This window comes from Lonchura striata, chromosome 23, assembly GCF_046129695.1.
Source record: "Lonchura striata isolate bLonStr1 chromosome 23, bLonStr1.mat, whole genome shotgun sequence".
Taxonomy (NCBI): domain Eukaryota; kingdom Metazoa; phylum Chordata; class Aves; order Passeriformes; family Estrildidae; genus Lonchura; species Lonchura striata.
The window spans coordinates 4,823,064-4,848,613 of NC_134625.1; the positions used below are offsets into that span (position 1 = coordinate 4,823,064).

The 25,550-nt window shown below is 45.7% G+C and overlaps 1 protein-coding gene and 1 long non-coding RNA gene across 2 annotated transcripts; one reads left to right on the plus strand and one right to left on the minus strand.

Moving 5' to 3' along the window:
• Nucleotides 1-1,570: 1,570 nt before the first annotated feature.
• On the minus strand, nucleotides 1,571-23,172 carry ATP12A (ATPase H+/K+ transporting non-gastric alpha2 subunit). The gene is given in 23 exon segments (XM_077787999.1): nucleotides 1,571-2,043; nucleotides 2,250-2,341; nucleotides 2,879-2,980; nucleotides 5,931-6,064; nucleotides 6,631-6,776; nucleotides 7,077-7,200; nucleotides 7,990-8,144; nucleotides 8,724-8,892; nucleotides 10,943-11,082; nucleotides 11,705-11,873; nucleotides 12,920-13,095; nucleotides 13,297-13,489; nucleotides 13,753-13,887; nucleotides 14,604-14,713; nucleotides 15,139-15,337; nucleotides 16,057-16,325; nucleotides 16,849-16,966; nucleotides 17,478-17,612; nucleotides 18,151-18,264; nucleotides 18,810-19,013; nucleotides 19,781-19,840; nucleotides 21,201-21,347; nucleotides 23,069-23,172. Coding segments are annotated over 23 exon segments (3,129 nt in total). The 5' UTR covers nucleotides 23,078-23,172; the 3' UTR covers nucleotides 1,571-2,014.
• On the plus strand, nucleotides 6,317-8,081 carry LOC110468197 (uncharacterized). The gene is made up of 4 exons (XR_002465042.3): nucleotides 6,317-6,373; nucleotides 6,647-6,861; nucleotides 7,019-7,086; nucleotides 7,875-8,081. It is a non-coding gene; the product is annotated as an uncharacterized LOC110468197 (long non-coding RNA).
• Nucleotides 23,173-25,550: the final 2,378 nt, after the last annotated feature.

Below are 25,550 nucleotides of genomic sequence, written 5' to 3' on the forward strand. Positions count from 1 at the left end.
ATCCTTCTTCTCCTCCTTCTCCTTCTCCTTCTTTTTTTCCTTTCTTCTCCTTCTTCTTTCTTCTCCTTCTCCTTCTTCTCCTTCTTTTTCTCCTTCGTCTTCTCCTTCTTCTTCTTCTCCTTCTTTCTTCTTCTTTCTTCTCCTTCTCCTTCTTCTCTTTATTTTTCTCCTTCATCTTCTTCTTCTCCTTCTTCCTTCTTCCTTCTTCTTTTTCTCCTTCTTCTCCTTCTTTCTTCTTCTTCTTTCTTCTCCTTCTCCTTCTTCTCCTTCTTTTTCTCCTTCATCTTCTTCTTCTCCTTCTTCCTTCTTCTTTTTCTCCTTCTTCTTCTCCTTCTTTCTTCTTCTTCTTTCTTCTCCTTCTAATTCTTCTCCTTCTTCTTCTCCTTCATCTTCTCCTTCTTCTCTTTCTTCTCCTTCTCCTTCTTCTTCTTCTCCTTCTTCTCCTTCTTTCTCTCCTTCTCCTTCTCATTATGTATTTTGTTTTAAAAGTAAACCAAAAGCAGCTGCATCCTCTCCCAGCAAATTCTCCCCTCACACTGAATTTCCTCTTCTCCTTTCCTCTTCCTGCCTCTCTTGGAAGGGGAATTTTGGCCAAGCCACAAGTGCTGGAAGTGTTGCAGCTTCTCTCCTATCTCTGCTATCGTTGAAACAAGATAAAATAAATCAGCGCTGGCTGCTGGCGGGTGCCGAGGTGTGAAATGAGTCAGGCTGGCACCTGTGCCCTGCTGCTCCAGGATTGCATCACCAGCGATAAAAGCACATTTATCTGCAATTTGGGCCCGCCCCGTGTTTACCGGTTCATTTTCTGCCGCTCTTCCTCCTCCCTTGGCAATTCCTCTTCCTTGTGTCTCTCTGGGAAAAGCGCTGATTCCCGGGATAATTAATAATTAATGCCCAGCCAGGCACAATGTGAGGGGAAGAAGGTCACAAAATGCAAAGTGTCTCCTAGCAGGGAAGGGAGCAGCTTTAGATTGGAAATGTAAACTTTAAATTTCCATTTTATCTAAATTTCAATTTATTAAATTTTAGATTTTATTTTAAAGTCCATAAATGTAAATTTAGATTGATGGGAATGGCTTTAGATTGGAAAACATTCCTCATTGTCCCATCCCTCAGCTCTTCCCTTGGATTTTCTCTCTGTTGCAACAGTTCTCCTGCTCCATTTCTTTTGCAAAACTTATCTAAACTTGTATTTAAAATAGAAAAGGCAATATAATTTTATTTTTGCTTGAAAATTGGGAAATCTTTTGTCTAAACAAGAAGTGGGACCTACTGGTTCCTGCAGAAGTGACCTTTCGAAAATAACTTTACCTGTGCCTAACTAATTCTAAATTCTAATACCTATTTTCCCCTGGAGATTGTCACCTTTGGGAAGTGAGCACTGAATTTGGGGTCTCAAATGGTTTAAATGTGGTTGTGCCTTGATTTTCAAGACACTTTTATCTGAATGGGGTCAAGTGTTGTTTGGTCTGATAATGGGGGTAAAAAAAGCAAGGCTGCTCTTCTTTCCTCTATGATCCGTTTCTCTCAGTCTTTATTAAAAAAAAACTAAGACAGAGAACAGTTTTCTGGAAAAAAAATGTTTTATTATCAAATTATTCCTATACAGCACAATTACCTGTGGCAAGGTAAAACAGATCTAGGTGTGCACTCCCTTGGAATTCAGTTCTACCAGCACAAAAATCAACAGACAACTCCTTCAGTGCAAATTAATGCCTTGGATTGTGTGGAATTCCTGTCTTCGTGTTGTTTTCCTCTCAGACTTCTCTCCAACTCCATCTTTGAACGAGGGAAAGTCGTAGCAGTTACAAAAATAGGTAGTATTTCAATTTCTAGGCTTTACAGTACAGTGGGAGGTAATTTCTCAGCCTCTAAAGTCCTTATTTCTTCATAGAATCCATGAAATCTCTTCACCCCAGCATGGGATGGATCCATGCTCGATATTGCACAGACAGGACTCGAAAGCAGCAGAGGCTGGGCCAGGTGGGGAAGGAGCTCTCCTGTGTCAGACTCCTCAGTAATACATGTTCTTGTCCCACCAACCTGCAGGAGAAGGGAGGGGATAATAATTTAAAAAAAGAAACACAAAAACTTGGTTATTTTTCCTCAAAAAGGAAAATGGTTGGAGAAAAACGATTCATTTTCCAGCAGTCACCTGCGAGTGGCAGCTGAGGTGGGGGTGGAAGGGTGGGAAAAGACACACGAAATGAAAATATTCCATTAAAATTCAGTTAGAGCAGTGCACTCACTTCCTGGGTGTCTCCTGATGAGCAGCTTTCGGATTTCATCGTAGACCCAAATCAGGATGGCAAAAGGCACAGCCACAAACCAGTACTGGAACCTGGGAGTGGGGACAAAAGGTCTCGCTCAGAAACACCTGAAAACATCTCAGCTGCACTCCTGGGGTCTCTGTGCTGTTCCATGTCACTGAAACAAATCCTGGGCCTCTTTCCGTTTTCCTAATTAATCTCTCAAATTGATGAAGAGCATGTAAAACCTCCCAGTTTTAAGTGGTCACTGAATTAATTAATTCCAGGTCCTATTCAGAAGGAAATTTTGCCTGGTGTTATCACAGCAATAAATCACCTGACTGGTCTATTTAAAAGAAAAGTTAAATGCTGGCTGTGCTCATCAAAACCTTGGAGATGCTGGAAGAAATATTTAAATGTTGGTTTTGCACAAGTGGGTTTTTGGATCCTCAGTAGGAAATCCAGTAGGAGAATGTGGAAATTATGGCAATAATGGCCTTTTTGGCCAAGAAATAGTGATGAATATAATGATTTTTAATAATATTTATCCTGCAGTGGTGCTGCATGGGCTCCTGCTCCCTTTTGTGCCCACAAGGAGGGCAGGGGAGCTCAGTGGCACCAGAGCTCACCTGAGTGGAGTGAAGTTCAGGGCTGTAACGTGTCCAAGGCCATAGGTGAGAATCAAAGCAATTCCTATCTGGGAAAATATCCCCACCCAGATCACTTTGTTCCTGCAGGAAAAGCAGAGAGGACCAGTTAAATCCCTGTGAGACAGTTGAATTAACCTCAGAATTAAACCCCTGTGACAGAATTAACCCCACAGTTAAACCCCTGTGAGGGTTAAATTAACCCCAGAGTTAAAACCCTTGTGAGAGAGTTAACCCCAGAGTTAACCCCCTGTGAGGGTTAAATTAACCCCAGAATTAAACCCTGGGAGAGTGTTAAATTAACCCCAGAGTTAACCCCCTGTGAGAGGGTTAAATTAATCTCAGAGTTAAACCCCTGTGAGAATTAAATTCACCCCAGAGTCAAACCCATGTGAGAGTTGAAGTAACCCCAGAGTTAAACCTCTCTGAGAGGGTTAAATTATAAATAATATTATGTAATAATAAATTAGACCCATGTGAGAGAGTTAACCTCAGAGTTAAACCCCTGTGACAAAGTGGACTTAACCCCTCTGAGAGGGTTAAATTAACCCCAGAGTTGAAGCCCTGTGACAGAACTGAGTTAACCCCCTGAGAGAGGGTTAAATTACCCCAGAATAAAACCCTGTGAGGGTTAAATTAACCCCAGAGTTAGCCCTCTGTGAAAGGGTTAAATTAACCCCAGAGTTAAACCCCTGTGAGGGTTAAATTAACCTCAGAGTTAAACCCCTGTGAGAGGGTTAAATTATAAATAATATTATATAATAATAAATTAGACCCGTGTGAGAGATTTGAAGCTAACCTCAGAGTCAAGCGCCTGTGACGGAGTTGATTTAACCCCTGTGAGAGGGTTAAATTAACCCCAGAGAGTTCAATTAACCCCAGAGTTAAACCCCTGTGACAGAACTGAGTTAACCCCCTGTGAGAGGGTTAAATAAACCCCAGAATAAAACCCCTGTGAGAGGGTTAAATTAACCCCAGAGTTAAATTAACCCCAGAGAGCTAAATTAACCCCACAGTTAAACCCCTGTGACAGAAGTGAGTTAACCCCCTGTGAGAGGGTTAAATTACCCCAGAATAAAACCCCTGTGAGAGGGTTAAATTAACCCCAGAGTTAAGCCCCCGTGAGAGGGTTAAATCACCCCAGAATAAAACCCTTGTGAGAGGGTTAAATAACCCCCAGAATTAACCCCTGTGAGAAGGTTAAATTAACCCCAGTGTTAACCCCCTGTGAGAGGGTTAAATTACCCCAGAATAAAACCCCTGTGAGAGGGTTAAATTGACCCCAGAATAAAACCCCTGTGAGAGGGTTAAATTACCCCAGAATAAAACCCCTGTGAGAGGGTTAAATTAACCCCAGAGTTAACCCCCTGTGAGACGGTTAAATCACCCCAGAATAAAACCCTTGTGAGAGGGTTAAATTACCCCAGAATAAAACCCCTGTGAGAGGGTTAAATTAACCCCAGATTTAACCCCGTGTGAGAGGGTTAAATAAACCCCAGAGTTAAATTAACCCCAGAGTTAACCCCCTGTGAGCGGGTTAAATCACCCCAGAATAAAACCCTTGTGAGAGGGTTAAATAACCCCCAGAATTAACCCCTGTGAGAAGGCTAAATTAACCCCAGTGTTAACCCCCTGTGAGAGGGTTAAATTACCCCAGAATAAAACCCCTGTGAGAGGGTTAAATAACCCCCAGAGTTAACCCCCTGTGTGCCTGCAGATGCTCCTGGATCCCTGCAATCCCTGCCCTGGGCGAGCTCTGCAGGCACAGGGCTGGGCTGGGCACCTCTGTCCCGCACCCCGAGTGCTGCTGCCTCTCCTGGCAGCATTCCCAGCCCAAATCCAGCTGCGGGAGACTCCCAGCAGCAGCTCCTGAAGGCTTGTGCTGCTCTGGGACTGTGCTCAGGGTGACTCAGGTGTTAATGCAAGGAGGAAGAACACATAGGTGTAGGCCCTGTAGCTGCAGATAAAGGATGGAAAATAAATTGCCCTGCTATCAGAAAGGCCGGGAGGCAATGCCAGCTCTGCTGCTGGCCTCTGGCCCAGCTGATATTTGGAATTCTCCTGGGACTGGAGGTTTGCAGAGGGCGGCCAGCACTGTCTGGGGCAGTTTGGCCAGCTGGTATCTCCCTTCTCAGAGCCTCAAGTTATCTCAGGGAAGTCCAGACTTGCTATCTCTTGATAAGGAGTTCAGAAAGTAATCTGGAAGAGAAACTCCCATTTTCTGCTCGTAAACATTTTAAAGAATGGAAAGTTGGTTTTAAGCTGGTGCATTTTCAGAATAACCAGCACAATGTCTTTAAAGAAAATCCCTATCCTGAAGTAGAAAATGGGCTGAGGGGAGGTGTAATAAAATATTTGCCTGAGATTTGTGATTGTTTAAGGCCAGGCTTAATCGTTGTGCAAAGACTGAAAGTGAGAGGGCCAAATCACTGAGCTCACCTGCTTCTGGAGGGAGCAAGAGGCTAACTTGAACTGCAGGTTTAGATTAGATAGGAAAAAATCCTGTCCTCAGAGGGAAATTCTCCCCAGGTGAGGCCGTGGCACAGGGAAGCTGAGAAGCTGTGGCTGCCCCTGGATCCCTGGCAGTGCCCACGGCCAGGCTGGAGCAGCCTGGGTTGGTGGAAGGAGTCCCTGCCCATGGCAGGGCTGGGATGAGATGGGTGTGGGACTTAGATTCAGTTAAAGAAAGAGACTGAGAATTTTTAGCTAGGCAAAAGCTTAGGAAAGAGCTGGATAAGAATGTAAATAATTCTTTATCTCTCTTGTTTTTCACATTGTTTATAGTTGAGTTCTATCACTGTGCATCAAGCACTTTGCACCAATGGTGTGGGTTGTTTTCACTTCAAAACCAATAAATTTGGTCCTCACGAAGCTCTGTATAAAAGAGCACTGTATTTTGAATAAACCAGAGATTTACTCTCACAGCCTTCTGAGTCAGAGTCCCTTCATTCCCGTCCTGCCTCGACAGCCACAGATGGGCTTTAAGGTCTCTTCAACCCAAACCATCCTGGGATTGCACCTCTGCAAAACTCACCTGAAGAGGCCCTGGCGGAAAATGGAATTTCTGCGCGTTTTCCTGATGATCAGATCAGCCACCTGCTGGATGGTGATGCTGACAAAGAAGGCAGTGTAGCCAGTCCACTGCAGGTATATGCGCTGGTAGTGGGTCTGCAGAGCCAAGGAAACACCAAAATCTTTTTAAATCAGACCCTCCCACCTCCTCAGGCTGTTCAAACCTCTGTGGGAGGCTTCGTTTCAGCGCCCAAGGCTTGAACGCGGGGTTACTCCAGATTTAGACACAGAATGATCAGATTTGGGCCCAGCTTTGTTCCAGGACTGAGTCACGAGGTGCAGCACGAGGGGTGTTTATATGGATTTATCAGTGCCTCCTGTGCCTTGTGATTCTGCAGGGGAGGCAGGGGGAGGCTGCAAGGACTCGGCAGAGGTGCTGCTCACCAGCAGGGCTGGGAGAGGATGGTGAGGATTGATTTTTAACCATCAAAACCAGAGAGGAAGGTGCGTCTGCAGAGGGTGTGAGCGAGAAGGAGGCAAATGGTGGAAGAATGAATGAAAGAGCAGAGGCTGATTGAAAGAGCTGTGTGGTAGGAAGCCCCCAAGAGTCTCTCCTGTGAGAACATGGGATGAAAAACTAATTCTATTTGCATTCCCTATGCCTTTATTTTGGGGAATGTTTGAGCAAGCAGGTGGGCAGGGAATTTTCAGGGCTGCCTTACCCATTGCTGTCCGTAGGAATCCTCGAAGTCATTGATGGCATTGCTCTCCCAGTTCACTCTCACTCCCAGCAGCGTGGAGGGCAGGAACCCCTGCTCAGCATAGACGGTGAAATAGGTGACGAAGGCCCCCACTGACTGCATGATTCCTGCAGAAACAAAGGGGCAGGAATGAGGAAAAACCGAAATTAAGGAGCACTGGCGGATGTGCTGGATGCATGAAACATGCTGAAGGTAATTTGAGAGTGTTGCTGCTGTGAATTTCGTGCCCTCTGTAGATAAAAAACCTCATTTTATTGCCGAATAACGAGCAACAGGAGGGGGCTGGTGGGTTTGCAGAGGAAGGGGTTGAGTTTCATCTCCTAAATTTAGTTTTTTTTTTTTTTTTAAGTGAATCAGCTTGAGTCTTGCTTTGCTGACACGAGAGAGCGTTGGGGAGGCCAACCCACCGATCTGCAGGTAGGAGTAGACAGCCAGCTGCTGGTTCACCAGCCGGTCTCTCCTCTTGTTCCGAGGCCTCCTGTTCATGATGTCGCTCTCGGCTTTCTCGTACGCCAACGCCACCGAGGGGATCTGCAAGAGAAACAAACCCTCAGGGGCTGGGGCAGCATTTCCCTGATTCCCGGGGGTTTCGCAGCAATCTGCAGCTCCCAAGTGGTTCTCATGAATGGTGGCAGGACTGCAGGAAAGAGAGGAGGATCTGTGCAGATTCCTAATAAATTAATTCCTATTAGTTAATTAATTCTTATTAATGTGTAAAGGGTTTGGGGGAAGGCTGAAACTTGCATGGATCTGGTGATCAATACAAAAGGCAAGAGGAGGTTAATGATAATTGAATATTTCAATTAAAATTAAAGGGTCTTCCAGGCCCCTTGGGCTGGGCTGGATGTAATCCCTCTGATCTCTTGATTAAAACATAAGATATTCTAATTGTATTACATTATATTATGTTATATTGTATTGTATTATATTGTATTATATGATATTATATTATATTTTATATTACATTACATTGTATTGTATTGTGTTGTGTTGTGTTGTATTGTATTGTATTGTATTGTATTATTATTATTATTATTATTATTATTATTATTATTATTATTATTATACATAATTGTTCACTGCTGATTTTAGCCTGCATCAGATGTCTTTGCTTTCTGCTCCCCCCCTGCAGGATGTTGTTGTTTTCTACTCTTCTTTCCCTCTACCTGGCTGCTTTTAATCCCTTTTTTCGCTGCCTGTCTCAGCTGCAGGATAAAGCCTCAAAATCCCCTGGATTTTTTCCTGGGTGTGCCTCCACCCCCAGCCCCTCTCCCTGGCAGGATATTCCAGCAGGAAATGCCTTTGAAGCTCCCAACTCACGATGTCCGTGCCCAGGTCGATGAAGAGGATGGTGATGGTGCCAATGGGCATTGGGATGCTGGCAATGATGTAGATGAGGAAGGGGCAGAGCTCAGCAATGTTCTTGGTCAGGGTGTAGGCAATGGTTTTCTTCAGGTTGTCAAAAATCAGGCGGCCTGGGGGAAGAGAAAATTCTTCTGTTAAAGGGAATTTTTATCAGAAAAAATGTTTAAATTTAACTAAATGAAATGGAAACATTTACTGCTTATTTCTACTTTCCTTGTGTGTTTCATCATTTGGTTCTGTTGGGGTTTTTTTAAGCTCCCCTCCCTTAGAGCCTTATGAAAACTCAAGTGTAATAAAACATTTCTTTTGGTGAGGCAGTTGGAGGGGAAAATCCCATTCCCCAAAATGCTGTGGTTGTGATGATGGAAACACAACTCTTTACATGTGGGATGAGTGCTCCTGTCTTAGGTGGAGAACAGAAAAGGTGGAAAAAAGAATTTGTATCTTTGTGAGGCTTTGGAAAGAGTCAGGAAGTGCTTTTATCTGAAGCTTGATCAAACAGAGATAGCAAATCTTTATTATGTGCGAGACAGGGAGATTATTTCCTTATTCTCTGATTGTCATGTAGAAATAGAATTCATTCCCAGCTTTCCCAAATATCAAATCCACAAATCCAGAAAGAGAAGAGGGGAGGGCAGGATCAAGGGGCAGCTTCCAGCTCAAAAAGTGGGAAACAACATTTTCTTTACCTTCCTCCACTCCTGTGACAATGGAAGCAAAGTTATCATCCAGCAGGACCATATCAGCTGCATTTTTGGCTGCATCAGAGCCAGCAATCCCCATAGCAATCCCAATATCAGCTTTTTTTAGGGCAGGGGAGTCATTGACTCCATCTCCAGTCACGGCAACCACAGCTCCCTGGAAGACACAAAAGCATCCAGATGTGGGTTTGGAAGGAGAGGTGAATGCTGCCATCATCAATCCTTACATTTCTAACAGGAAAATATCAGCAATCCCAATATCAACAATCCCTATATCAGCTTTTTTTAGGGCAGGAGAGTCATTGACTCCATCTCCAGTCATGGCAACCACATCTCCCTGGAAGACACAAAAGCATCCAGATGTGGGTTTGGGAGGAGAGGTGAATGCTGCCATCATCAGTCTTTATATTTCTAACAGAAAATTGCTGATAGGAAGTTCTGAATCCTCCCTGTGTCAAACACAGCCAGGGATCAGGAGGGTGGTGGGCAGGGCTAGGAGAGCAATCTCAGAGTTTTGTGTGCTTCCCCTTACAGTAGAGACCTGGAAAATTCAGGGATGTGATTCACTTCATCCCGAAGAGTAGACATCTCAATTAGATGCATTTCAAATGCCATTAATCTGATAGTTTGGTATAAAGAGGATTTAAGATTTGGATGTCTGCTCTATGTACGTGCTCCATCCCTGTCTGAGCAGAGCCAGGCTCACCTCTGACATCTGGGGGAGGTTTGATTAACACAAAATATCCTGCTTTTTTTAATGAAGTGCTACAGAAACAGCCAGGCTTCATCTGATTCATAAATTATGTAACTGTTGAGTTAGAGCCCGTCCTCATCCTATCCCAACAGCTTCTGGCCAGCCTGTCTGTGCTAGAATTTCTCTACTAATCCAAAAGATGAAAAACTCTGATTATCCAACCCAGCTTCTTTGTTATCTTCCTGAACATCTCCTGCAGCTCCAGGCTCTGCTCTGGCTGATGCAGAAGTTTCTGGCTTGGTTCAAGGCAGGGTGTTCAGAGTGGGGGCAAAGCCTGGCAAACTGATGAATCAAATGCTGAATTTCCTGTCCCTGGGGGGATTGAGCACAGTGTCACTACCTATAAATAATGCCATGTTCAGAAAGGCTTATAAGCTCTGAGTACTAAACATAGCTGGAGACTGGCTGGGGGAGGGTGTTCCTTTCCATCCCTAAAGAGCCAAATCTGCCAGGAGTGTGGGAGTCTGAGCAGTGCAGAACACGTTTACCCACCGTGTGCCTAACAGAGACCATTCAAAAAATAAAAACCGCACCAAATTGAGAAGTTTTATATCTTTTTTTTTTTACTCTCTAGAGAGCCCTCCAGGCTTAAACCCAAAGAGCTGATAATGCTGATTGAGAAGCTCAGTGCTGGCACGACTACAAAAATAAAATAATATCTTGTGTCACATCTTCCTCTCTACAAAGTCCAGGCACAGCACTAGTGTGGCTTTAATTCACAAAATCTACTTGGAAGGTGTCATTTTTGAGTCGAGATTCTTTTGACAGCAATTTTCATCTTTGAGCTCTGTATTTTTTTTTCCTCCTGTGCTGGCTGCACTCCAGGCTGCTTTACATAATATTGTCCATGGATGGGACAAACTCTCCTTAAATCCTGCTGCCTGATTTACAGCCCTGGGAAGTAACACAGATAAGACTTGGTGGTACATAAATCATGTTCTGGCATTCTGTGGGGTTCATGCCTCAGAATCACAAATAATCTAGGCTGGAAAAGAGCTGTGAGTTCAGCTGTTCACCCAGCACTGCCACTAACCTGTTCCACTCCCAAACATTCCTGTGGGCAGGAGGACATGGCTCTTGAGTGGCCACAAGAGATAAGAGGAGAGGATGTGGCAGCAGCAGTGCTTTTATCTGGGTTTAAAGAATTCCTGGGGGAATTCTCCTTCCCAGACAGGGCACAAGAGGCTTTTTGTGTTTCTCAGAGTGACAGGGACAATCCATGCTCTGGCTACAGCTCCAAACCCAGGCAAAGCTCATTTTGTCACCAGGAGCTGTGTCTGCAGCAGGAATTTGAGCGCCTTGGATCGAGTCCAGGCAGCGTTTGTGGCAATCTGTTAGATAATGTTCTGGCATGGGGGAAAAGAGTATAAACAGAGCTTAGGGAGGGCTGGGAATTGGCTCCCAGCCTCTCAGCCCTGGTGGCTCTGTGGGACCTTTGCCACGCCTGCCTCACCTGCCTCTGGCAGCCCTCCACGATGATCAGCTTCTGCTGGGGCGAGGTGCGCGCAAAGACGATCTCGGAGTGCTCGCGCAGGATCGTGTCCAGCTGCTCCGAGCTCATGTCCTTCAGCTCCATCCCGTTCACCACGGCTGCTGTGGCTTCCCTGCAACAGCCACGGGCAAGGCGGGGGAGTTTTCAGATTGGAAGGGTGAAAATGGTGCACTCGTGGGACGGGCGTGCAGCTGGATGGCAGGAAAGCGGCAAATTGAGTTAATTGCAGAGGCGTTCGTTGTTAATCAGCGGGAGCTGAATGAAAGGCAGAAATCCAGAGTGGATCACAGTCGCCTCTGGATACAGAGGGGTCTCATTAAAGCTTCAGAAAATGCATTTTGAAGAGGCCTCTCACTGGGAGGAGCAGGGGAAGACATCACTTCTGCAAAGAGCCTTTATCCTTCCCTTGTGATGTTATTTTTTCCCCATTTAAAGGATGAAGGAGGAATTTGGGCTGATGGTCCAAACTGGGTCGTGTGATGCTGAATTTTGCTCTGTGTGTGTGTGTGTGTGTGTGTGCATTTAGTCAAACAGTGACAGTGACTTCCACATGATCTGCAAAGTATAATTCGCCAGATTTTCTTCACGGGCAGCACAGATGAAAACCATTGAGTGGACACATTTAGGTGGAGATGACTCAGGAGTGGGAATGCGTCATAAAAAAAGCAGAAAGCAGTGGGGATGTAGAATAAAAGCATTGTGGAGAGAGCAGGGAAATGAAGCCCTGGGTGCTGCCAGGCTCTGCTGGCCCTCACCTCCTGTTGACCTGCTCCACGGGGATGTTGAGGCGCTTGGCAATGTCCTCCACGGTCTCGCTGGTGGCTGAGATAATGCCCACGCTCTTGGCGATGGCCTTGGCCGTGATGGGATGGTCGCCAGTGACCATAATGACCTGAGAAAGGGACAAGTGAGTGCCAAATGGTGGAGGGAGATAAGGGGCAACGTCAGGTTTTGAGGAGCAGGAAGCACTTTGGGATCAGAGCAGCGCTGTGCACACAGCAAGGGGAGATTAGGGGCGGTAATTGCCCAGCTCTGTATCAACATCTGGGCTCTGCCTCTCTTACTGAGCTGCTTTATCAGGGCTCTGAAGGAAGAACTCGTCACAGGCAGCCAGATTAGAATAATGCAGAATAAAGGAGCCCTTATATAAGGATCTATATTAGGTATGTTCAGTGGAGAGGGTTTGTTGGAATATTGCATCTTAAAATGGATCCTTGTGACTGAGGTGTCCTGACAGATAAGCACAGCCTTTTCTTGAAGAAAAATTGCCAGATCTGTCTTCAGGCTAGGGAAAATTTCATCAGGGTTGGGGTTTGGGATTCATCTCATCTGAGATATGTAATTCCAAATATGATTTTCCTTGATTTAGATAGGTTTCACCTCTCCTTAGGGCTGAAAGTTTACTTGTGGGTCCCCAGGGAGTGAAATTAGGAGAATGGGCTGAAAGTTTATTTATGGGTCCCCAGGGAGTGAAATTAGGGGAATTACTGCTTCAAGTTCCACTTGAATAACATTGAGATTAATGATTTCTTTGGCTAAATGTCCAAAGCAGTGTCCTGATGCCTTCTCTGGAATTGTTTCTATCACCTTACTCTGTTTCCCAGCAAGTAATTCCTGCTGGTGTGGGTTCTGTATTCTAGAAATGGATCTGATGAGAGAGTATCTGAGCTTTTTCAAATTTGGATTTCCAGGTTTGAGGGTTTTGTGCAGTTCCTATAGTTTGATTCCCACCTAAATGAAAATGTTTTGTCTCTGGGGACTTTCTAAATTGAAATTATAGGATGGTCTTAACTAAAGTTAATATTTTTGGTAGTCGTTGCTAGAAAGATAATTAATGGCAATGTGGCAGAAGATCTTAAATTTTAAATAATACCTAAAATAATCTTAATTAGTCTTTCCGGAGTGGACCCACTGTGTTTTTCTCTGTAAAATCCTTACCTTGATGCCGGCACTGCGGCACTTGGAGACGGCGTCAGGCACCGTGGAACGAGGTGGGTCAATCATGGACAGGAGCCCCACAAAGCACAGGTTGGAGCTTGGGAAGTTCATGGAATCTGTGTCAAACTGGAAGGTCTCTGGAAACTCCTTCTCAGGCAGGTACAAGTGGCAGAAACCTGAAAAGATATTTAGGTTGGTGTGATGGGCAGGAAAATGTGGGAGAAAGAGGAGAGGCTCTGCTCTTGCCCATGGAACTCCAGGATTTAACCATTTCTCCAGGAATGCTGGATGTGCCAAGATTTTAAACTCCATTTCACAGGTTTTACAGCTGGATTTTGCCCCATTTTCATTTTTCCCCCATTTTCCCAGGCACTCACCCAGCACTCTTTCCCCCATGCCCCCCAGCTCCATGTAGGCTGTCTGGAAAGCTTCTGCCTTCTCACTGTCCAGAGGCTCTTCCTTGCCGTTGATCATGATGGTGCTGCACCTCTCCAAAATCCTCTCTGGGGCACCTTTCATCACCAGCAGGAAGCGTTTGTCCTGGGGGTCGTCGGTCTCATGGATGGAGAGCTGTGCCACAAACAGGAGAGGTTGGAAGAGCTCAAATTGTCCTCATTTGCTTCTAGTTCTCCATGGGATTAATTCTCTTTTCCATGAAGAAATCATCATTTCCATCAAATGGAATGAACTGTATCTATTATAACTTGACTTTCCTGTTGTTGAATTACCCCATTAAGGCTTCCAGCTCACCCATTGTTGCAACAGGCCCAGTGATAGAAACAATCTGGCATGATTTCCAAAAAAAAAAAAAAAAAAAAAAAAAAGAAACACACCTGGAATTTGTTGGTAGAGTTGAAAGGGATTTCAGCCACTTTCTTGTTCTGTGCTCTAATGCTCATCACATCCCCCAGAATGACCTCAGAGAATTTCAGCAGAGCTGTCTCAGAGGCATCTCCAGCCACCACCCTCTGTGGGCACAAAGGAAGAAAACATTTTACTTTTGTGTTTCCACAATTCCATGACATGCCACGCACTTCACAACAAGGAATCTACATTTTTATGTTCAAGTTGTCCTGGAAAAATATTGAAATAGAATTTGGGGGTGTCTGCTTTGCTCTTAGAGTTAGAGCTGAGCCACAGCAAACAGCAAAGAGCATTTTTGCTGTTCTAAAGCAGATTTGGGGTCACACTCAGGTCACTACAGGTGAGCTGAGGCACAAATGCAAATTAATTTGGGGATGGCATTGATGAGTAAACAGCAGGTTTGTCCTGGTAGTCCAGTCAGTAGAATTTACTACCTTCAAGCAGTCATGTGGAAAGACATCAATTAAGGTATGTTTACCTTTGCTACAATAAATTAACAGTGCAGTAATTACTGTTCCTGCTAGTTGTCTTGCCTTTTTCCTGGCAGGCACAGCTGGGTTTGGACAGTGCACAGGGGTTCTTGGGGCTGTCCTGTGCAGGGCCAGCAGTTGGGATTGTGGATCTCCTCCAATTCAGGATAATCTGCATTTTTATGCTCTTGGCTGTGTGGGTTTTTTTATCCTGTGTTAAATTTTGTGAGCGTGCAGCAGTAAAACCACTGTCAGTAGGAACTTAGAAGGCTGGCATGGTAAAATGGAGATTTTTGAGAAAATGGCTTTTTCAGAGGAAGGGAAATAAGCTGCTGTGAAGTCAGCAGTACCTTCATGATGGGGAGGTTTTCCTGTCCTGGCCGGAATTCCGCCCGGTTGCAGAGAGTGACAATTTTTGATAATGCTGTCCATGAAGGGGAACTTTGATCAAAGGGCTGGGCTGAGAGAAGCAAAGCACACATTGCATCCTTTAGCACATTGCATGACACAAGTAAAATCTTAACCGTGAATAAACAGAACTGACTTATTTGCAGAAAAAAAATTATTCTTTTGACTGCTTCCTTTATGGGAAAAAAAATTGATATAAATTTTCCCTCTGGTAGTGCTGGCAAAGGGGTTTGGATTATTTTTGTTTGCTTAATTCCCTACTAAATTTACTCTTGACAAAAGTTTCTGGAGTAGAACCTCCTTCAGGTTTACTTCCTGTGATTGTAATTCAATATTAATTATTTTTTCACATCTCCACATGGCTAAGGAGGGATTTCCATGTGTAGAAGGAAGATAGGTCTGATTTAGCCACCAAAAGTCAGCATCCTAGGATGGATCCAGGTGTCCCCCTTCCCACACCCCCATTTTCCCATTTACTTGTCTGATCTTCGCTGGTGTCGGCCGAGTAGATCTGGTTGTCAAACCAGAGGTGGGCAACAGTCATCCTGTTCTGGGTGAGGGTGCCTGTCTTGTCGGAGCAGATGATGGAGGTGGAGCCCAGGGTTTCCACGGCCTCCAGGTTCTTCACCAAGCAGTTCTTCTTGGCCATGCGCTTGGCCGTGAGGGACAGGCTCACCTGGCAGGAGGGAAGGGGTCCAGTTCTCACCAAGGTGTGCTTACACACAGGTTGTGTTCTCCTGGTAGATCTTTTGTGGGGTTTGATGTGTGTTTGGTTGGGGGTTTTAAGAGAATATTTAAAATTTGTCGTTTTTGTTGGCTGCAGTGCATTTTTTTCCTCCCTTTTTAAATTTAGAATCTGAGGTTTGGCTGTAACTAGCACAGGTAGATTTGCTGCTGATAGGAAGGAACCTGCTGCCTGCCTCTAGAAATAAGGATGTCTTATCAGTTAAGAGGTTATTTGAGATGCAAGAACCTACAACGGGCAGGGAGCTGCTGGTCACCAGCTCCGTGACTCCTGCAATGATTCCCTTCATTGTTTGCTGCTGGGTTGCTTTGGAGCCAGCAGTGCTTATCAAGTGTGCTGCTCCTTAGGAAGGGATTTTAGTGCTGGAAAATTGGTAATAAGTGGAGTTTTCACATGACTTTCAGGGTACAATGTCCCCACTTCCAAGTGGGAGTGGGTGGTGGGGAAATGCGTCACATCATTGTACTCGGCAGCCATCGAGGCAGAGCAGCACTTGAACTTAAACCCCAGCTGGGTTTAAGATGAATGACTCAGTTACACCAGAATTCCCAAATGAAGGGTTTATCCTTGGAATAAGAACCCCCACCCCTCTTCAAACCCAACCCAGCCAGAGCTGGAGAGGCAAGCAGAGAACCCCAGCACAGACTCACCGTCACCGTGGCCAGCAGCCCCTCGGGCACGTTCGCCACGATGATGCCGATGAGGAAGATGATGGAGTCCAGGATCTTGTAGCGCATGGAAACGGAGATGATGAAGAAGAGGACCCCGATGGAGATGGCCACTCCTGCCACCAGGTACACGAAGTGCTCGATCTCGATGGCGATGGGCGTCTTCTCGTTGCCCACGCCCGAGGCAAGGGAGGCGATGCGGCCGATGATGGTGCGGTCCCCGGTGTTGATGACAATGCCGGTGGCAGTGCCTGCAGGGACAAAAACTGTCACCTCCAGGGCACACAAACACTCAGAGGCAGTTGCAGCCTGACATTCCAGCAGGTATTGATGGAAAAACTGCAAGGAAACCGCCGTCAGTTCAAATCCAAATCAATCCATCGATTGGTGCAGCCATAACCACGCTGCGTGTAGGAACAAATGCTAAACATGACCACCCCCAAGGTCACGCTTTAATCTGCTCAGATCAAAATTCATGTGGGCAATTAAACCTTTCTGAAGTTCCTCAAAGCAGAATGGCTCAAACGGGTTAGCAGGACCAAGCAGCACCTCTGCAGGTGCTTTTATGGGGGCCCTTCTCTCTGCACGCTGATAAATAATAAAAATTAGAAATGTTCAATTACCCCGAAGCTGCTGAATAGAGGTCAAAGCCTAAATAGAAAAAAGATAATAGGAGGTAAAGGTGTGCACACAGGATGATAAACGTGGCTGGAGCCAGTGGAGAAACAGAAAAAGAGGATGAAATGGGATTTTCATGTTCCAGGATCAGCTCACCTTCCACACAGGTGGTGGAGTAGAAGGCAATGTTCTTGGTCTCCAGGGGGTTCTCGTGGGTGAAGTCACAGGAGCGGGACTGTGGCTCTGACTCCCCTGTGAGTGAAGAATTGTCCACCTTTAATGAAACGGAGACATGCCCAGATTAAAGTCAGCAGTACACAGGGGTGTCCAGCCCGGGAGGTGAGGTGGCAGCTTCATTCATAATCTGTGACATCAACATCACCCAGTGCTGCTTCTCTGAGCTGCTGCTGCCCTGACAGAACCTATTTCTGTGGGAATTCAGGTCAGCCAATGCTGGGTGTCTGTCGGTGGGACTTTCAGCAGCAGCCTGAGAAAACCCCACAATATTGAGGATCTGCCTCCAGTGAAAACTCTCAGTCGTGTATTGCTGCATCTGGCAAAGAGCAGAGCCAGAACATGGCATGGACTTCTTGGATGTCCAGGGGGGAGGTGTCAGTCCTAGAGGAGCTCAGCATCACATTCAGGCTTCTGCTCTCTGACTTCATTACTTATATCCAATCAAAGCTCTAATAACCCATATTTGCTGTGTAGAAATTTTTCCTATGTAACAAACCTCTCCAAACTCTGTTTTCCTTCTTTCCTTTGCTCTTCCCAGCCCTGTTTACCTTGCAGCCCTGAGTGAAGATGAGGCGAATGTCTGCAGGGATCCTGTCCCCACCCTTGATCTCCACGATGTCCCCAACCACCAGCTGGTCTGCTGGCAGCTCCTTCTTCTCAGCATCCCTGAGGACAACAGCTTGCTGGAAGAGAGAAATGGAACAAAAATTAGGTTTGTGCCACCTTCTACACTGAGATCCTCCCCTCTGTGTCCTGGGAAAGAGCCAGAGCAGGCTGATGGAGAGGAAATGGGAGCAGATTTGGCATCCAGCTGGACTGCTCAGGCTGGAATTTGGGGGATGTGAGATGGGAAGTGGCCTTGGAGGTGGGGAAATGCCTTCCAGGGATGTGCTCGCATGATATCAGGTCTGTGGGTAAAAGCAGTGGGCTGCAAAATGTGGAAGCCAGCAAACTTCCTCTTTTTTACAGGTTTTACAATTCTTTACACCCTTTTCACAGTTAACCCTTTTTACAGCTTCATACTGGGCACTGAGGGAAAACAAGGATGTACATCCTACAATTGACAGGTCCATGAAAGCAACCACTGTGTGCTTTTTAGCAATGGTTTGTGATTCAGGATGTTTATCTGGGTCTTTTGCCAAGAGATAAATTCAAGTTGGGCTTGCTGGGCTTTCCTCCTGCATTATTGTGATTAATTTTTGCCTCAGTTTTGGTTCTCACCTGTGGGATCATCTTGCTGAAGCTGGCCATGATGTTTGTGCTTTTGGCTTCTTGATAATAAGCAAAGATGCCAGTGAGGATGACAACCAGAGCCAGGACTACTCCGAGGTAGAGCTGATCAACAAAAGATATAATTGGGTTAATTTAAGACAAGTTTTCAGCAATTTCTCTGTTAGAATGAATCAGTTCTGTGTTGCTTTAAAATGAAGTTTTGGCCAGGTTAAGAAAAGGATTCCTGGTGTTGGTCTGCAAATGATCAATTAAAGCTTGTTTGTGTGTGTGAATAATGAAAGGTTTTGATAGTTTTAATAATCTAAAATCCTTCTCTAAACTGATGCAATCCTGAACAAATTACAGTGCAGCAAACAAATTAAAAAAATAAAATCAGAGTTTAACTCAATTGGGAACTAGTCAGAGACTCTTAATCTCTGACTGAAGTCAGAGTCTAAAGTCTTTAGACATTTTACTGCTCTCAGAATTCTCAGGAATTGTGATTATGCCCAGAGGTTATCAAAACCTTTGCCCAGGCACTCTTTAAGCGAGTGGTGTGGCGGTGTTTGAGTTTTATCAGAAGTGGTGAGAACGAGAGGCCTCCTTGCAGTCCCTGTGTAGGATTTAAATCCCCGCGAGCGTGGCGGAGTGGGAGCTCATCCACTCACGTTGTCGAAGGCTGAATCCACCCCCTGCGCCAGCTGGATGCCGAAGGAGATCCAGGAGAAGCCGGCCCCGATCCACAGGAGGATGGAGAAGCCCCCGATCATCTGCTTGAGGAACTTCACGATTTCAGGGGTGGCTTTGGGAGGAGTGAGCGCGTTGGGGCCGTCCCGGGCCAAAATCTCTGCTGCTCTTGCGCTCGAGAGACCCTGCAGGAGGAGGCGACACGTTTACAGTGAAATCACACACAGATTTTTACCCCGTGCTGCTGCTTCCTTCAAGGCTGCTTGTGTCACCAACCAGCTGCAACTCTGATTTCCAAACCTGATTTCAGGGCGGCTGCTATCAGTTATCTGCTTATTTCTTATTTCTTCTGGAGCACTGAATTTGGGGCCACATCAGGAGTTTCCATTCCGTTGGTTATCAATCAAATATACCTGGACTAAGTGTTTGGAAAGCCGGGGGCAAACTGACATTCTTTTGCTGCTGTTTCTGGATTTCCACAAGGTGTTTGTAGCTCAGGAGGTTCTTGAAATTCTTCTCTGGGCTCTGGCCACGTTCAGTGCTTTGATATTCAAATGTCAGGTGTCAAAGGGACTCAGGTGTAGTTTCTCAACTCTAGATTTTCCTTCAAAATCAGCTCAATCCATGCAGTCTTGGCTATAAATGGTTACCGTGAAAAGTGAATTGTGGTGAAATCAAAAGATCAGATAACAGCTTTAGAAAAAATGAGGTCCTGGTGCAAAACCCTGAGGTCCCATTTTTGATTTCAAAGCAGCAGCTCAGCTTTCTTCAGACTCGAGAGAAACTCCACTTTAAATCCAGGGCAGTGCTCCTTGGCTTGCTGGTTTAGGCTTTACTGGGAGCATCAATGCAGGCACCCCCACACATCTAAAAATGAAATTCCTGCTCCTGGGGAGCTCTGGGGAGGCCAGAGGCACCGAGGCAGTTCCTTAAGGGAGCCCTATGCACTTACTTTGTCGATGCTGGTACCGTACTTCATCTCCAGCTCCGAGGGGCTGAGCCTGTGGTCATCCTGCATCCCAAGAGAGACAGAAAAGGACAGTCAGCAGGGCATCAGACTGCTGGAATTTTTATTTCCAAACTGCCTAGATCTGGCAACATGGATGAGGTTGCTTGTAGGACACCTCACTCTCATTAATTGGACAAATCTGCATATCGATAAGCAAAATATCTTCCACTGGAAGATGAGATTTTTTTTTCTCCTTTTGATTTGCAGAGTGCTTTTGTAAATAGCTCCCTCCTCCAGCAAATCTGTCACAAGAACAGGGTGGTGTGTTCATGTTTCTGCTGCTTGCCACGGGGGGCTGAGCTTCTTTTGGCTAAATCATTTCTGCCTGCATGCTGCAGGGCTCAGAGTGTGTGTGACAGCAACCTCTGCCCTTGATTGCCAGGGTAGGGAATGTGAATTATCCTCCTCAGTCTGGTGGAAAGAGGCAACAGGTTCTGAGCACAGTTAAAAAGGGTGTGGGAGAGGGAAATCTCAAAGCTCTTCTCCTTGGCCTCAGTGACACCTCTGTGGTATCACTGGCCTAATTATATCTTGTGCTGAAGTGGCATTTAGAAGCCAAGAATTTGAGAGATCTCCCAATTGTTTTCTCAGAGTGATTCATGGGTACTTGGGTGAGTCAATTCTCCTGTCTGTGCTTTGGTTTCTCTTTAGAAACACGGGAGTGGAGTTACATCCCCCAGTGGCAAAGACAACACGGAGAGAGATATTTACCTTTACCTGCTGCCTGGCAGATCTCGGAAACGTGCTGGGGGAATGGATAGGAGAATCATGGAATCAATACCTTATTTTGGTGTTCTTTGAGCTTTGAAATGCCATCCAGCCTGTAAATAGCCTCTCCTCTGAGCTGCTCTCACAGCAATCCCAAAAAGAGGTCAGCATAATTAGCCTCATGTTCCCGATTGGGAAACTGGAATGCGTGGAGAGGAAGCAACATTTCCAAGAGCAGGTCAGTGGAGAGCCAGGAGGAAAACACAAAGTTCTTGAAGGCCAGAGCTGTTGGTTTGGGTAAAAACCCTCTGTGTTTCAGGCTCAGAGCTGCTCTCAGCTCTGGAATCTCTGGAGCACAATGCCAAGGTCCTGCCCATCCCTCTGACTCCTGGCTGGCTGTGCAAGTTGTCAGGAAATACTGATGGCAGTGACTCCATCTGGGGAATGGCTCCTTTTTGGGCAGATAATGTTCTGTACCATTGCTGCCTTAATTATACCAGATTCATCCTCTCATTTGAGGTATTAATCTTGCACAGGGCTTTGCTGGCACACTCCAGGAGTGTGAGGAAGCAAATCCTTCCCTGTGCCAGGATTTTCAGTGCAGGACACTCCCTGGATTTCACGGAATGTGTAATGGAAGCTCAGCAACACTCACCAGGTCCAGTTCTTTCTTAAGATCTTCTGCCTTCTTTTTCTTCTTGTTGCCTTTTTGGTCTTTGTGCTTCTCCTCTTCATCTTCGATCTCTGTTTTATGTAGATCTTTTGTCCCATAGATCTCAACTGAGTAAACATCGGACCTTTTCTGTAAAAGACCACAAAAAAGTCAAAATTTTGCAGATCTACTTCTTCAGAAAAATTTATAAATTTCTACTGTCACTTTCTCCTGGCTACTTCAGGTGTTTTTTCCTGTCTTATCCAGGCATGCATGATGTTTGTGTGACTGTGATTGTGGTCAGGACTTCATCAGGTGCAAATTACAGGGATTGCTTTAAAGATGTGCAACACTTCCAGCAGTTTATTATCTGAAACAAGTGTAGGAAACTACTGCCCATTACCTCAGCAGTGAAAATTACTAATTTATTTATCAGCTCCAAGAAGAGATCAGTGGAAAAGCAAAATATTCATGAAAGGAAAGGGGAGGGGGGAAATTATCCATTGAGAACTTGCTTGTTCCTGGAGCTTTTCAGATCCATAACTTCACAATTCAAATTTTAATTACAATCAACACTTACAAATACGTATTTTCACTGTATCAAAGTGAGGAATGGAGGCAAGCACCAGACTGAATGCCAAGGAGGAGCCGCTCTGTTCCTGCTCACATGGAGCTCAGACCTGGCAGGGATTTAGCCAACAATTCACTTCTTTTTGGCAGTGGAATATTGGGCACAGGGAGCTGTTGACCCAGGGAGGCTGCTGCACCTCAGGGAATGTTTTGCTTTCTGTGATAACTCGGGCACTGTGCTGTTTCCAAAGGCTGGGTTAACTCTGCAGTGTGCAGGGCAAACTTCCCTCCCGTGCTGCTGATTAATCATAACGTTCCAGCTCCCAGATTATCCTGGAAGCAACATGCCAGACCTTGGGAGAGCCACTGGGTGACCCCATTCCAGAGGTTTCCTTCTGGATTAAACCCCAGGAGTTCAGGAGAGCCCCCCTGGATGTTCCCTGATGGGACAAAGCACAAAGGGGCTCTGCCAGTGCCTGGCTTCCTGAGAGATCTCACAGCAATGAGGGGAGATCTCTCCATAACATAAAGAAAGCTCAAATAATGGAAGCAGCAAGAAAAAAACAATCATAATTGGGAGGTCTTATTATTTAACACTGTTCTGAACTCATAACATCCTATCCTCAGCTTTCCTGTAACTAGAGGAGTATTTAAATCTTGACATTGTCTCTTGATGAGGGGAAAGCAAAGAGCTGCTGAGCAGTTTGAGGACTTTAAAGACTGAAATATTATTCCTAAACACTTGATTTTGCTTGGTGATGCACATCCCAGAGACAGGGATCGCCTGTTATAAGTTCTGAATTTTTCCCTGCCATGGTGAAGATTCACAATCTGTTTTATCTATTGGGATTTTTTCACCTTCCTCCTCCTCCTCTTCTTCCTCCTCTTCCTCCTCCTTCTCCTCCTCTCTTTAACTCTCCAGCCCAAAAAATCTGTTCAGCTTTTCAAATCCCCATAGAGCACAGAAACCAGGAGAGAAAGGCAACACCTCTCTGCTGGGAGAATTTAGCAGATGGAAGAGAAAAATAAAGAAAATCGATGAATTTAGTAAAATCTAGTTGCTCACTTATAAGCATGACCTATGTTAACCTTTAACCTTCAGAGTTTCATAAAATCTCCAGCTTTGGCTCAGATTTTTGGCTCAGCCAGTCCAAGAATTCTTCCCAAGAATGCAAACTGTTAATGCCCAAGAGCGTCTGGTGTTAATTCAAATTTTAACTTAGCCACTACTTAAAGAATAGATTCACAAGATAAAACATAAGAAGAAACACCAGGGGCAGTTCCTTGGGCACTGTACCCACCTTGACCATCTTGGTGAGTTTATTCCTTTCCTGACGGAGGGAAGCAGCCAAGCCAAAGCCTCTGGATCAAAAGCCAAAATCTCTGGATGACAAGCCCAAGCCCAGCTGGGGAGTGTGGTGGCTCAGAGCAGTCCTGGAGTGCAGAAGCTCCCCGAGGTGGTGGGTCCCTCTCCTGTGGCCAGCAGATGTTAGCTGGACTGCTGCTCCCACCTCGGCATCCTTCAGGCAGGACCAGCTCCCTGTCCCAAGGCTGTGGAGAAAGAGCTCTGCTTGCTGCTGCTTTATAAATCAGCATCTTGGACTGCCACTCCACCCCTCCCCTTCCAGGTCCAGCCCATCTTCTGTTTCACCTGGAGTAGGTGGAAAAATACCACAGTAATGGCCATGTGGGTTTCAGGTCAGATAGGTTCTAATTATTCCTTTGTAGTGTTTGCTCACAAGTAGGGAACAGGTGTATTATTCATCTTGCTGGAAGCAAAGAGTTTCCTCCAGAGACTTTCCAGCTCCAGGCTCCCCTCGGGATCCTGGGCTAGAGGAGGGCTCTGCACCTTCTGTCTCACCTGCCCAGGCGATGTTCTCTTTGCCTGAGGCCCCTCCAAGTTGAATTCCTTCCTCATTTGGCTGCTGGCAGGGATTTAGTGGAGTGGTGCCCTTTGAAGTGTCATAGCTTGGACTTCACTCTGAATCCTTGCCTTGTATTTTGTGTGTTTTCCACCTTCCTGCTGAGCTGGGAGAAGTGAACTTCCTGGTGCTTGCCCAGCAGGGCACTTACCTGAACAGTTCTTGGTTTGTCTTGCACCAATTACCAGCTTCCAGGTAGGAGTGGTAATGAGATTTGTGACACTTTTGGAGCACTCATTAAGTCCATCACTTAGTAGTAAAGCTGCTTCTTCACCTCTGAGGCTGATGAAAAGCTGAGTGAAACGCAGGGAATGCTCTTCTGGAGTTTAACATTATTTGGGGAAAACTTTTCTGTCATCCATCTAAATGTGCTGAGCAACAATATTTGGTTTTAATATTATAACCTTTACTCTTCGCTGTTAATAGTCTTTAATTCTAAGTAATCCATAAACTAAATCCACTGGAGATACTGTGTGGTGCCACCAGTGAATGACTCAAATTGTGGTCACAGATATGACGTGTTGATGGAGATAATCAATGCCAGCTTTATCAAAACACAGATAGAAGCTGTTAGTGGAGGGGAAAATCCAAGGACATCATCATTACCTCAACAAGAGCAGGACTAATTTATACTCAAATGAAGTTCACAGGAATTTGAGTTCAATCAGACCTCCTCAAGCTGCTCCCACTTCACAGTTTATGTGTGTTGGTCTTTTTCCACAGCATTCTTTCAGCCTGGAACGTTGCGCAAGGTGCACGAGTGGGTCTGGAAAGGTTTCGGGTTCAGTTTCTGCTGCTTGATGTGTTCAGAGCTGGGTTTTGTCTTGGAATATCAACCTTTCCCTAGGTCTGAGAGTGCTGGAGGTTTCCCAAGGTGAGCAAGGACAGGGATGAATTGGTTGTATCCAGGGAATCTGTGTTGTGTGATACCCAGCACTGAGATCCTCCCCTCTGTCCTGGGAAAGAGCCAGAGCAGGCTGATGGAGAGGAAATGGGAGCGGATTTGGCATCCAGCTGGACTGCTCAGGCTGGAATTTGGGGGATGTGAGATGGGAAGTGGCCTTGGAGGTGGGGAAATGCCTTCCAGGGATGTGTTTGCATGACATCAGGTCTGTGGGTAAAAGCAGTGGGCTGCAAAATGTGGAAGCCAGCACACTTCTTCTTCTTTACAGGTTTTACAATTCTTTACACCCTTTTCACAGTTAACCCTTTTTACAGGTTCATACTGGGCACTGAGATCTCTAACCCAGTGCTAGAGGGAAAACAAGGATGTGCATCCTACAATTGACAGGTCCATGAAAGCAACCACCGTGTGCTTTTTAGCAATGGTTTGTGAATCAGGACGTTTATCTGGGTCATTTGAGCAGTTTTTGCATTTGACTTCTATAAACCGTGAAGGATTTTGCCTGGGGGCGAACGTAATGCAAATGAACGAAGTGTTTGGCAACAAAGCACGAGGTAACCCTGCTCCTCACCGGGTGCTCACCCTGGCACATCTGCCTGCCCAGGGATGTGCTCTGAGGCCAAGGAGCTGAGCTGGGAAAGTCTCTGCGGGCACTTCCGTGGCTCAGGATTTACAGAGGCTTTGCTGCTGGCAAGCCACCTGTGTGGAGCTGCCAAGTTCAAAGGGCAAATTTGAAGTTAAAGCGCTGTGGCCAAAATTCTATTCAGCTGAAGGGCTTTTTCTTGGCCAGTGACAAAGGAAGGATGAGGAGCGCTGTAATAAAAGACAAATCTTGTTTTTCGTGAGCCAGCACACGGTGGTTGGACAGCTGGAATCCTCCTTGTTAGCTGGGTTCACTTGTCACGGCAAAATTTGTGCTTTGTCACTTGGCTGTGCTGAAAAGGTTGCAGGAACAGA